Here is a 13961-nt window from a genome sequence, read left to right as displayed (position 1 = left end):
GCGCAGGAATGCTGAGAAAACAGACAGAGTGGGGAGGGAAGGAGGGAGGGAGGGAGGGGCGGGAGGATGAGCGAGGGGGCGCACGGGGTGGGCAACGGAGAGGAAAGAGTGTCACTTCATCAGACCTCGTAGTCACGGGTTTCCAAAAAAAGGGGGGGAGGGATGACTCTAATTAGTTTGTGCGCACCGGGAAGGGATGGAGACTCAAAGTAGATGGGAGACGTCTGCCTCCCCCCCCCCCCTATACCCGACGCCCCCATCTTTCCACCCTCCTTGCTGGTCCAATTTCTGTCATGCGACTGAAAAAGCGCCGGAGGGGCGAGAAAAAAAAAAAAAAAGCAAGAGGTGGGGGAAAAAAATCCAGGAACAAATCTGTGTGTGCGTGCTTCAACTTTCGAGGTGAGCTGCCGTTAACGACAAAGCGGGGGCCGTCGGGGAGGGAGGGAGGAGGGGGGGTACAGGAATGCGCCTGGTGGCAGCAAGTGTGAACACTTGCGAATATGCGCTCCAGATGTGTCGGCCTGTCACGCCGCGAGTAAACAGCCGCGCTGATGGACAGCTCGGGACTGGATGGCCCCACCGGCTTTTGCCCCTCGGGGGATGGCCCGGAGGAGGAGGGGGGAGTCTCACCCAGAGGACATGTGTATTCACACTTTTTTCTCACGACGTTGCGACGATTCTCAGGATAGGATGACTTTTTGAAGATCCAAAAGTACAGGGTCCATCATTTTTGGTACAGATACCAATCCTGGTAATCTTTTACATTTTTATTCTCATAAAATGAGATAATTTGATCAACTAGTTTCATCTTAAGACTCTTATTGGACGTCCGTGCAGTGAGGGACTGGAGCCAAAAGCAGGACACCCCGAGGACCCGTGCATCCTGGCAGTCTGGACACAGACGAGACACTGGGAGAGGAAACGAGAGAAGGGTCGAAAGAAGTTAAGAAGAAAAAAAAAAAAGTCCAAGGAGGGGGTGAGGAGGGGAGGACTGGGCCCGATTGTTCCCTTCTGTCCCTCCTCCGTGTGGCCTCTGAGGGGGCTCCTTGCAACCTCAGCAAATTTCCGTCTGGCACGGAGTTGCGAGCTCCTGGGAGCAAACTGAAACATGAACTGCAAGAGGAGGGGACGCCAGGCAGCGGAGAGGCAAAGGCGGAGGAGGGGGGGCAGGGGGAGGGGGGGGGGGGACTCGCCGTACTGGAGAAGCTGCCAGCAGGCGGTCCACCAGGGCTGATCTGACACATGTACTCGGGACTTGTTTATTAAACAGCCTCGGTGAGGTTTTACCCAAAAAGTTTTTTAGGACTCGGCGACTAAAAACGCCAACGTGTCGAGATCATGCGATTAGGCCGCGGTGACACTTTAAGCTGAATAAACACGAGCAGCAAGAAAAAGGCAATGTGCGGCGCACGTGAAAGGTATAGCGTGCCCCGTGTTTTTCCAACTGCTCCTGTATTTTTTTAGCTGCGCCGGACGGGAGCGCTCCCGCAGAGTGAGAGTGATTGGATGACGGGCAGCGCCGCAGGTCAGGTGACCCAGAAGGTGTCACGGGTCTTCAAAACCTCCCGCCGTTCAGCTCAGATTCGCTCGCTAGCATTATCGACGGAAATCGGGTGACATCAGTGTAGCGTAAGCATCCGTCCGTTGGTATTTTAGACTACAGTTCCTCTCGATAATTAACGCCATTACTTTCCAGTTCTTAAGAAGAATAACTGAGGAGTTGCCATAGCAGCTAAACTCTCCATCGCTGACCTCCTCCTGTTTTCTTTCTTGAGGCAGTTGAGCCTCTTTAAAATCCTCCAAGAGCTCACTTGGACAATGATTCAAACACTGAGAAATGTTTTTAATCAAAAAGTACAAATCTGATCTTGGACTAGAAGTAATTCTTTTTTTATCGAGGTGTTCCAAAACCACCACAGTCGCTCTGCTTGATGGGAGTCGAGGCTTTGGGTGGGGGGGGACACATTTGAGTCGTGTCAGGTGCTATCGGGAAGCGAGATACGGATGCAGCTAGCGGCGAGCGGGACTTCCAAACAAACGCAGGGACGCTCAGCAATCCATTTGTGATATATTAAATTAAAAAAAAAATGTCAGGCCACAGTGGCGGTTTCGGGAAAACCATTTCCTTGAGCATCTGTTCTCTGTGTATCTTTTCATCAAACTAGTGACTGGTGGGCTAAATAAATAACAGACTCCGACAAGCTTTTTATGGTCCTGCTACTGCTTTGATAGTGCTCAACTACTAAAAGAACTTTGCTTGCCTGAGACTTGCTCAATCAATGCCAGCTAGAAAGTGGAAGCCATTTTTTTTATTCGAACAGTCCATTGTGTAATGGAATTACACTAAAAATGTAATCCAGCCTTTGGTTTTCAATATGTAAAGATGTTACCTTCCTAGTTAGAAGGTTAAGCCAAAGCAGCCCGAGGACGACACCTAAGCTAAAATCTGGGAAGGCGACCCGTGTAACGCTTTAGCTAGCACGTATTAGCGTTCGTAATCAGATCAAAATAAAAGCGAGGGAAAGTACGGAAGCTTAACCTGGATGGCCTTTAATCGTCTGCGAGACCTTGTTCTCTGATTACCCCGACTACCTGACCAATAAAGTGAATTGCGGTCAAGACGCGACGTCTAATTAGCTTCATTACCAGCTTTAGGAAAGGGATTAGCAGATATGAATCATAAACGGCTAACGAGTCGCTGGAGAAGCGGCTCTTTTCCTATCAAATGGGGTTTCCGCGAGCGGCAAGCCGCGCGACCTGTTGTTATCTGCTTGGAGATGGAAAAAAAAAGCTAATTAAAAGACCAATGACGTAAAGTCTCTTCTGAGCCCGCCAGTACAACACCTCCAGTGCTCTTGGTTCCTCTTAAACCTCTGTTTAACCAACCTGGAACCGATGTCCACTGAAAATATCACTTTATACGGTAATTTTAAAGACTATTAGCATAGTCGTTTCCGGCTTTGTCATAGCTAATCAGGCTAAAAAGGGGCCATGTTGGAAGGGGCAAGTCCTAGGCCATGTTAGCAAGGAAGAAAATCCCACGAATGGGAAGGAAGCACGGTTAGCTTAATTAGCATCTCCATTGACACTGAAAAAAAGTCGCATTGACCTATTTCTATTTATTGGCTGTTGCTTTTACTGGAGCGAGTAGTATACACGTCTCTCGACGACACTATTTTGGTACGTTACAAAGATGTTTGTTTGTACAATACAACACAGCTTGACTGAATATTGTCCCTCAGACGTAGGAGAAAGCGAGTTTCCCCTCTCACATGACCTCCAACCGCACTGACAAATGATTAGGCGGCTGAAAGCGTCTCATTATGAGTATTTACGAGAGAGTTCGCCAGCCGGAGTAATGACAGCTTTACTTCCAAAGTGCTACTCTTTCTTTTCCTCTCGCTTTTTCGAGCCCCCCCAACACACGCACACATCCTCATCTCTCGCACACTGTTTCCGACATGCAGACACACAACAGAAAGTGTGTTGACAGATGGAAACAATAAGAATGTTTTTCTTACTTTGAACCACTATTTTCTGCTCTAGTTTTGTGCGTGTGCGTGTTTGTGTGTCTTTGTCGAGCACGCTATAGAGTGAATGTTTATCTTTGCAGGAGCATACTCCATATAGGAGGCCCTTAAGAATGACATAAGAGATGCTTGACTGTCTTTTTTTATGGCAGTAAGACTTCTAATGTGTGTGTGCGTGTGTGTGTGTCTTAAAACTATTTTTCCCATAGGAAATTATGGAAATCTGTTCTATGACAAAACTGACTTCCCGCTGTCAAGTTTGCAGGCCATGTGAAAGTGGCCGTGTAAAAATAATTAAATAAAAATAATGATTTATTTGCTAATGACAGGCAGAACAATTTAATGCACTTACATTACAAAAGGTACAAAAATAGCTACTTTCAATTATTTTTTTTGTTGAGTGTCCCAAGTTTTTTCACGTTCATTAAGGTATCGGGTACTCATGAACGCTGCCGATACTGGTTACCGATACTTAAATGGATTACTGGACCGTCAATATTTAGATTTTTTTTTTTCCCAGTTACAAAGGAGAATCTTTGTGAACGTTGTTGGTTGAAATCAAGTTTTGGTCACAAATAAATACCTTTCACCATGTTCATATACTATATTTGTATTTATTTTATATATCTGTACACACAATCCGACAATCCAGGAGAGTAAAGCGATATCTTATTAGATTAGATCTTCTTGCCTCGGGGGCCAGAAGGCGATGAGATATTTGACCAAACGCGCAAACCAATAAGGGGCCATCGATTAGAAAGGATGAGCACCTTATTGGAGACACAGGTGGCTGCGTAGAGATTAAAAACAAAAGTGAAACAAAGAAATCACAAGTTTGAACTTTCTTTATGATCCTTTTAAATCAGATGTGAGCCATTCAATGTCCTCATATTACAATGACTAAATTATTATTAGTCATGATTATTTCTTCTTTTAATAGTTTGAAGCTTTTTAGTACTGCAACGGCCAGCCAATCACAGGGCTCGACATTAACGATGGACCAATGGCCATCGAGCAAGCCATTTTACCTCACGGAAATATTAAGAGAGAAATCTTTTATTAGAGGTGTAAATAAAACAATATAAAAATGTTATATATGAAATAATTTAAATTTATCAAATGGCCTGGCATGTGTCCGTCACTGACTGTATATTTTTTGTGCGTTTCTTCATTTCCGTTCGGCCGGAATAATTGTATCGTAATTATCACTAATTGAAAATGCATTGTTTTGCTTCAGTATCGCTCATTTGCTGATTTCCGAGCGGCGCTTTTCAACTTCTACGGCCAATTCCTCATTCCCGACGGCATTCCCCCGCCATGTTGTCGCCGTTTACGGCTCTTTGTAGAAACATGCGGTTCATGTTACTGTAATGTAAATGCTGACTGTATCGCTCAAAAAAGATAAATAAAATAAAATCGTTGGCAAGGCTGGCTCATTACGGTCCACATTTAACATTGGCAGGGAGGCGGCGTGATGTTTGCGTTGTAAATACGACGCGAGCGGCGGCTATAATATGAATTGGCTGCAACTGGATACTTGTGACTGGGGGGCAAATGGATCTAATGGTACTCTTAATGCCGGCCTTGAATAATGAGGCCTTTGTCTAATAAAACTGGAAAGCCTCCAAATACCTATAGGGACCCGGGCCAGTTAGAGCAATAACAGTCTATCAAAAGAGAAAGCAAAGTCATTACTTAGAGGCTAATAAATACAAGCTCCATGCTGGGGGGGGGCGGGATGGAAAAGGAGGAAGACGGACAGGGACGAAAAGAACGAGAGAAAAAGGATCGACATGATTCATCCCTTTTTCCTTGAAGCAGGAAAGGGGAATATCATTCAGTTCATTATTTCAAGTTTTTTTTTACACTTATCAATATTGTAGCGTATCCATTAAGCTAATCGTTATTTATATTTGAAGGATTTAAAGCATTTTTTATTGATTACCTTGTAAAATGAGGTCTGAGATTTTACATATAAAGTGCCATGAAAAATGATTTGCTACCTTCTAAAATTATGATTATTATTGTGAATTATTTGAGATCAGCAAACAAATGTAAACAGAAAAACATAATCTACTGTAAATAAACATAAAATGTTTCAAATAAAGTATAAAATAAAAAAGATTTTTATTTTGGGGGATTTCTATTGAAAGACGACCTGAATTCATTTGAAAATAAATATAGAATAAAAAAAGGCATTTTCAATTGGTCATCTTTGTCAATGGGAAACAAATATGCCGCTTTTTGTGTGTCTGCCATTTCGCCACACAATTCCCCGTGGAGGATATCTTCAAGATTTGAGTATAACCGTGCTGAGTGAATCCCTACACAGCGTGCTAAACGTGAATGAAGGCAGCCTTGGAATAGTTTGAAAAGATTTAAGCGTACAAATAAAGAGGGATGGACCTTGATCACCATCCAGGTGACAAGCACGACGAGAAAAAAAGTTAACTTGTTTTTCTTCGTGTTTAAGGTTGAAAACTATTTGACGCGTAGCCTCGTAATTGCTTTGCGAAATGAAGTGGAGCTATGCAAGGCCCGCCAAACAAAGAGCACAATCAAAGCCAGCCACCGCCAGCGCTCCGACGGTGGCCAAGGGCACGGCGGCGGCGGCGGCGGCGCTCGTACAACACTGTCCCTTATTCAACGTGGAGAGGAGAATTTTTCAAATAAGGGTCAAGCTTCAAATTGTTTGGGAACATTTGGAAGTGCTGATTGAAAAGGAAGAAAGGTGCACTTTGGTTTTTGCATCAACAGACGATAAATGATCATCAATGACACTCATCCTTTCGTTTGTTTAGGCGGTAAAGAAAAGAAAAATACATTTGAAGATCTTCACTAACGTCAATAAATGCTACTCAGTTGAAAATTGGTGCAAATTGTATTTTAAAATTGAACTAAGTACTGTCCCAGCACGATGACACGCCGCTCGGCAAGGAACTGTCAGATGCTCAAAGTGTTGTCATGGTGAGCCAGTCGCTAATTGTGCCGCCATAATTCTCGCCTCTGAACGAAGCAAACGCCACATTATGTCGGGCCGGGTGATTGTCCGAGAAAAACTCTCAATTTGTGGTTTGGAGAATATTGTTAGTGTGGCCAGTCCTGGAACTTTTCAGACGAATAATCACCGCAGTGAGACCCACGTGCCTCATTCAATATACTTTACAAGACGACCATGTTATCGTTCACAGCCAAATGAAGGCCTTAAGCATTTTTACAGCTGTTCAGATTATGGGATGGGAGAAAGAGAGACGCTAGCGACGGAAGTAGGAGGTGATGGGAGTGTCCGTATGTCCTCAAGGGGTTTCCGAATTCCTCGTTGACCATTATAAAAAAAAACAATCCCGACACAAACCGCTGTCTGTCACGTTTCTGTCAACGGTTGGCTTTCCCGCCCGTTAAAGTCAAGAGGAGAGATGGGCGGCCATTTTGCCCCCGCTGCTCCCGATCCCGCGGTCCCGTTTCGCCCTTCATATTGAGTTGCCGGGGTAGAAGGAGGCCAGAGGAATCTAATAAGTGTGACAGTGGGGCTTTTTTGGCATTGTTCCTGAAGCTGTGCAGACTGTCTGCTAGCTCTAATGAAAGGTTAAATGAATAGGACAAAGTGACAGGAGGTACAATAAAGGAACATGGAAGAGGACAAAATGTGTGTGTGTGTGGCGGTTTTTGCGTATATGAAACAGTCCGGTGAAGAATGGTTAAATCTTTATCTGGGCTTATCGCCGATTGTTCAGCTTTGGCTCTTTAATGCAAATCTTTTTTTAATTGAAATGTATTCAAATTCGAACATATCTTTCTAACTTCTTGTTTCTGATCCACAATTTTGGCAGTGTAGTTAATGGTTGACTAATAAACACGTTGCCCAGCGAAACTTTCCGTATAATTTTCCGCTCAAACCTTACAAGGAGGCTTAATGCGTAAAGCAGATGTGCGTGCATGCCACGCCGCGTACGTTGACACAGATGGTCAGAAAGAATTCCACCGCGGGGACCTTTGATAAACGTTAAGGTCATCAAGCAGCAGAGCGACGAAAGGGGCAGAGGGCGGAGTTCGCGTCAGACGCATGTTCCGTCTTGTGCCTGCGCCTGCCTTGGCGGAATGTAGAGTCACATGAAAGAAGCCCTATTCCTCCCCGCCTGCCGCTTTGGGAGACTTGTCTCTTGTGTCCTCCTCAAAAGCGCCACTGTCCCCCCTCCAGCCGGCACGCTACCTGTCAGCAGAATTCCCCCCGCAGCTCTAAAAACATCAGCGACGCCACAACACCCCCACCCCCCTCGCCCGCTCTTTTCAAACAGGCCACTGTCGCGTAACTCCGAAACTAATGTATATAATAATGTTGAAACATACTGTGATCAATAGGGGTGTAAAAATTTGGTTTAAATCAGTTTTGATGTAAAAGATGTGTGTAGAAATGCAGCACCCTATATATATATATATATATATATATATATATATATATATATATATATATATATATATATATATATATATATATATATATATATATATAATTTCTTTATATTTGTAGAAATAGACTAACGTCTATACAAGCTATTGAGGACACAACACAAATAATAATAATAAGTCAGGCGGAATCAAATTCCCAACTAAAGTCAGGGTACAAAAAAAAAGGCTTTGCCAAGGCTGAATGAGCGTAAAAAAAAAAAAAAAACATGATTGCTTCATTGAAGGTCCGATGATTGTCAGTGTGAACCTTGTGAAGCTCTAAAGAAGGCAGAGCATTTAAAGATGGGAACATGCTAGAGTATATAAGCAGTATATGAGTTTGCATTACATTATCACAAACAAAGCTGGTGAGATTTCTTTATCATTTAATATGTCCACACAATCTAAGGGATTTTTTGGGGGGGGGCTTCTGAAACTGAAATATTCATGAGGCATGATTAAGAGAATTATTAACTTGTTTTAATTGTAAAGATTTTTTTGCACATTTCAAAAAACTCTCTTAGGATAATTAGTTGTAGTAATTGTCAGGAGGGTGTCAGACTGTGCCAAAAAAAATTATTTTATATATGCTGAGGGCCGCTAGAAGACAGACTGTGGCCCCCTGACCATATATTGGACACCACTGATCTAAATTGCACATAGAATGGTTGTCCATCATCTACTTCAAATGGCTGGCCAGTTTACTTCTCTCAGCAAAAAATCCAACACAGAAATTGTCCAAAAAAGTGAACGCGAGAAAGTTTGTTTGTCCAAGCTCACTCGTCACCGTACCACTTCATTGATTTATTTAAAGACACAGTGGCCAATAACAGTATTGGTGGAGAGAATGTCTGGAATGAAGTACAGTGTGTGGAGGGGGGGTGTACACTTTCTCCATCCTTTGCTGTGTATATAAACAGGTTCTAAATGAGAACATTCTGGAGTGAGCCACTTTGCAGGAAAAGTAACTTTTGTCGGGTAGCGCTCCTCCACGCCACCCATTCCAAAGTCAACATGCTACGTCTCGGTCCTCAGGAATTTTTCATGAGCCACCACTTATCTTGTCATATCACATTTCTCACGGCAGCTTTTCGGAAGAGAACAGAAAAGACACCTCGAGGGCAAATGATTCTCTTTTAATCAAATCAACCCCGCGTGGCCCGAGGTGATCTTTTTTTTCCTGAGCGCTTTCGTTTTGCAGGCACGCTGATGAGTAAACATGTAAAGAACCTGCGCGGAAATTCATGTGAAGTCAAAAAAGAAACAAAAGAAAGTTGTTGGAGTTTCCAGTGAGTGGCTTTTATGGCTGTAGGGAATCGTAAAAAGTAAACGACACCACGTAAGCGCCAATGTCCCAACTGAACCGTTTCGCTCCCGTTTGTGAGAAAACTCGTATGGATTGTCATTCAAACGCAATTTCACTACCAGCTGGACTGTTGCCACGCCGACACAGGGAAATATTTTTTTTCCCGCACTAACTCATTAGATATGGATGAACCCAATTAAAGCAACTGTTTTTTTTTTTACACCCCCTCATAGTTCTAAAGTGTGATTAATGTTTCAAAGACAAAAATTAAATATTGAGAAAATGAATGTTTTTCCTATTTTAAATGTACTAATTGCTAATTTTGTAGACATGTACAAGCCGTCGTGTTAAAACACCGTTGTGCGCCGTTGTGGGTGTGAACACGGAAATCTCTGACAAATATTGAAAGCCATTTTGGAATCTATTCTCAAGCCCAATTGATAATTTTTTTTTAGCTATCCTGAAGTACAGCTAAAAATGTCAAGAATCGCAAATGTATCGTTGAAGCTTGCCTTGCTAATAATTCACTAAATGCACATTAATTAACCGCACTGATTTTTTTTTTCTCTCTTGGTCCTTCCTTTCTCTGGAAATTGTATTTGGATTAAAAATGAAGGGGAAAAAAAGGAGCGTGTGTAAGTACAAGTTTCAGGTTCCAGTTTAAACACATCTTGATTGTAATCTGATTAAAGACAGCCAACAGAAAGAGGCAAAGGCTATCTATCTTTTCGCGGATTTCAAGTCCCGCAGATAAAAATCTATGTGATAAGGCAAGAGTAAAAACATGCTAAATGCTGCTGTCATAACAGCCGTTAAGCCCGTTGATCAGCGGCCATTGTTTATTTAAGGTAGCGAAGAGTTTTAAAATGTATTCGCAGGAAATTAAAGTCTAAGTGAGTAGCGAGGATTCAATTTCTTACGCCGTGCCGCCGAGACAGCGAGAAGTCTAATTATATCTATTAGGTGTTTATTGTTTCGGATTATTAACGTCTCGCCCCTTGCTTTCTTAAAATTAGGAACCCGGCCGCGCAATTTGTTTTCTGTCCTCCGCCTCGGCTGCAGTCTCGGTGTCTTGTTTCCAACATTTTTTTCCATCTCCAGCCTCCACAGGTGTGTGACCCTCGCCCCACTCCACTCCCTTTTCACAATATTACCTTTTCTGTCATGGCCAAGACGCACGGCGGGCCACCTGAGACATTACTGGGGCCAAAAGGGTGCAGCGGCGACCCTCCCCTGGATGGATAAATACGCCGCAAGAATGTTGCTTTGAAATCACTGTCTGGATAAAGTTCCTCTAAAATAAATGTCTTCTCTTTTTTCCCTCCCTCTTCCTTCCTCGCGTGTCTCACATACTTCGTATTCATCCGTGCATTGCTGAGGTTTTAACTTTGCAGCAGGAACATGGAAGTGATTATCCTTCCAAATTCTAAAATGATGCTAACGGTAATGAGTTGTAAAATTTTGTTTATTAAAAAGCATTGGATAGCGTGGAGGTGTGGGGGGGGTGGCATTTTTTTGGAATCAATGTTCATATAGCCCGTGAATGGTCTTGCCCATGTAGCTTGAGATGCGCTAAGCTATCGGTTAGAGCGATGCTAATCGGAATTACTTCTCGATTATGTGGTAAAAGCAACTGTTTTAAGTCGTAAAGGTCCGATTATGTTTCATCGCCCAAATAGCAAAACTTTGTAATCGTAAAGGTGAGCTGGGTCGTACCATGTTGACCTGGGGCATAGGGGTGTTTGGCTTAGCTTGCTGTGTTTTATATCATAGTTAGTTTAAATCATTATATATATTTTTTAGAAAGGGGGGGTGATCTGTCATGGAGTCATTGGGTCTACGTTTTAATCATACACATCATGAATTCGTGAATTGGCGTCCATGTTTTTTAAGCCCCTGCTTGGTGTGACTTCTATTTTCCGTTGATGTGGTCATCCAAAAAAGTCGTTTTAATAAAGTTAGTCTCTCAGCGTTATTTTTATTCCTCACGCCATTCTATTTCAAACAAAGGGAAATTTGATGTGGTACTCGGCGGCGGAGGCGGAATGGAGAGGATGGAGTGTTCTGGTCTCGGCCGGTAATCAGAGGAAGCCAGCAGGAGGTAGAGGGTAGGGTTGATGGGGTCGGAGCAGAGCACCTCTAAGCAGCCTTTCTCTTCATTAGCAGCCTCTCTAAGGGGCAGCGGCGGACAGGGTCTTCACTGGCCCACCTGTCCAGGAGATTATTGAACCGACTAACCGGCGGCTCTGCACACACACTTCTCTCCCCTCTCATGATTCCCGAAGTACCACAGGAATCACGACTGGGCTGACAACCTCTGCGTTTTTTTTGGTCTTCCAATTCTCATCGCCACGTGATTAGCTGAAGAGGAGCATCTATAGCAACATTGCTGCAGATGTTTATTTGCTGCGCATGCTAACGGCATTGTCGTATCGTAATAAAAATTTGGTCAAAATGGAGGCGGGGCTTTTACGCAATCCAAATTCTGACCAGATTCAAATTATTAGACAAGATGGAGAAAGCGAGCGGTCGCGGCCTTGTCTCGGTGGCCAATCGCATTGCTCTGATGTCATCTCTTCCAGCCAATGAGGGCATATTTTGGGATGCTTCTTAAAACTTCACACACCTTCTCTGTGATTCACGAATCCTCTTTGTCATTTATCTCCACTTAGCAAAAAGAGAGCCCCAGGGTAACTCTTGTGATCTTAATCCTTTGCTCTCGTTCAATGCCAATACCTTTACAAGTGAAGGAGCTTTGTTCTGTGGTCAAGAAAAAGTGAACCACACACACACACACGTGCACACACACACGTGCACATGCATGCCTTGTGCATTGCCAGTGAAGAGAGCAGCACCAAGGTAAAAGTAAGGAAATGACACCCCTGGAATGTAAATTGGCATTCTTCACCAAAAACGCAGACCTCCAGAACATCTCTGACCCACACACACACACAAAAGCCAGGCCAAAAGAATCAAACACACACACACATTGATGAATGTGTCAAGGTACTTTGGCGGCGCTTTCAAGCGGGGGTCATCCATCTTGCACTGTTTCGTTATTTCTGCTCTCTCCTTCCTCTTCGCCGAAATGTGGACATGGCATATGTGTGTGTTACCTTTTGTGTGAACTCAATGTGCGCTCCCTTTATAATCCTGATAAGAGGATGAGGTTGTAAAATATTGTTTTCACCTTTTATGTGCCTTTTTGATAAAATGAATAAATATTTAAAAGCGGCTGCTTTGGAAAGCCCACCAAAACCAACAAAATGTGTCTTTTGCAGGATAGATGAGGACACAGATGAGGGCTGAGGGAATTTTAGGCCTTATCATAATCCAGAAAATGCAACAAAATGAATGCGCGTGGCTTATTGGTGACATTTTGAAGTCAATTGGTCAGTGTGGAAGTTTTTTAAAACATCCATAAATCACTTTGCCGGTGGCTTTAAGTGGATTACGTGACACTTACTGTGTCAGTCAGTTTTGATCTTTTTACCTGTTAAAATATGCTTAAAATTTAATACAGATTAATTTAGGGGTTGTATTTTAGTAGTATTTTTTATTGACAAACCTCACTGATAAATGATTGTGAAGAAAAAAAGAAAAGTGGCAGAAAAAAATGACAAACGCACGCATCTGCTGTGATGCGTTCACGTACCATCGAATAAACCAAGTAAAACCCAGTGTCATCTCCTGATTCTGTAACAAGGATAAGCTTAATGGGGAAACAAAAATTGTAATTACCATGGCTGCATGTCGCATCTGACAGAACTGTCGAACTCCTTTGGCGCGTTGGCAAACTTTGCGTCCTCCCGCACACGAAAAGTCTGCTTTCGCCCTCAAGCGGGGAACTTTCTCCTCGTCGCTTCTGCTCGCCGCGTGCCGTGAATCGGCGCTCGATTAGAAAACTTGTACTTGATAGTCGTAGGTGATTCTTTAGGGGGGGGCTTCGGAACCGGCTTGCGAGTTGGGGGTCTGCTGCCAACTACGCGTCACGCAGGATAGTCGAACGCGCAATCACGACGTCGCCTTCTTTTTCTTCGTCCTTTTTTCCTTTTCTGAGTTTGCCTTCAAATGAGACAAGCCGACAAGCAGAAAGTGTCTGTCCTACCTTGAGGAAAAGCTAGGAGAGAAAAGAAATACGCCTCCCCGGCCCCCACGCATGCACACACACTCGCACGCACGCACTCCCCTGGATGGTTGTCCGTCTGCGCAGCCCTGCAGCGAAGGTGTCTGCAAGCTTCTTTGCGCTCCCCGTGTGACTTGGCTTGCTTGTTTGATGACTTGATTTGTGGCATGCACGGACGAAGTATGGCGTCTTTATGCAGAAACATAAAAAAAAAAACAGACACTTTTTAGAAGCAGCTCTCAACTGCAATAATGAACGTCGTTAAATGAATATCCTGGTAAATAATACCCCGATAATTTGTCTCAGCGTTGATCACACAAGAAGTTTACTTCATATTGTGGAATTCTATCAAACTTTTGCGAACATAAAAAAAAATCACCTAGGCGACTATAAATTGTATAATGTGTCAATAAATTAAGTGCAACTGCTAAACATTGTATCCTTAATAAAAACAAAAAATAGATCGACTTACAACTAAAAATAACAGTTTTTAGTCCAACCATCAATCTGTTGAGGGTTAATTAAAAGATATTATTTTTCAACACATTTATAA

General features: G+C 43.2%; 1 protein-coding gene and 1 long non-coding RNA gene across 4 annotated transcripts in view; one reads left to right on the top strand and one right to left on the bottom strand.

Moving 5' to 3' along the window:
• The window catches only part of LOC125969052 (uncharacterized), a 162062-nt gene extending 151463 nt beyond the window's left edge, over positions 1-10599 (top strand). For both annotated transcript variants that reach the window (XR_007481412.1, XR_007481411.1), the window contains one exon: positions 10384-10599. This is a non-coding gene — a long non-coding RNA (uncharacterized lncRNA). The remainder of the gene's footprint in view (positions 1-10383) is intronic.
• The window catches only part of bnc2 (basonuclin zinc finger protein 2), a 106992-nt gene extending 93473 nt beyond the window's left edge, over positions 1-13519 (bottom strand). Inside the window, exon 1 of one of the 2 annotated variants that reach the window (XM_049720694.2) lies at positions 13024-13519. In XM_049720694.2, coding sequence (XP_049576651.1) covers positions 13024-13041 — 18 coding nt within the window. In that variant the 5' untranslated portion in view covers positions 13042-13519. The remainder of the gene's footprint in view (positions 1-13023) is intronic. The other variant, XM_049720695.2, reaches the window with a different exon arrangement.
• Between the last annotated feature and the right edge of the window lie 442 nt (positions 13520-13961).

This window comes from Syngnathus scovelli, chromosome 5, assembly GCF_024217435.2.
Source record: "Syngnathus scovelli strain Florida chromosome 5, RoL_Ssco_1.2, whole genome shotgun sequence".
Taxonomy (NCBI): Eukaryota; Metazoa; Chordata; class Actinopteri; order Syngnathiformes; family Syngnathidae; genus Syngnathus; species Syngnathus scovelli.
Note: the sequence above shows the minus strand (reverse complement) of the source record. Positions and strands in the feature narration are given on the sequence as shown.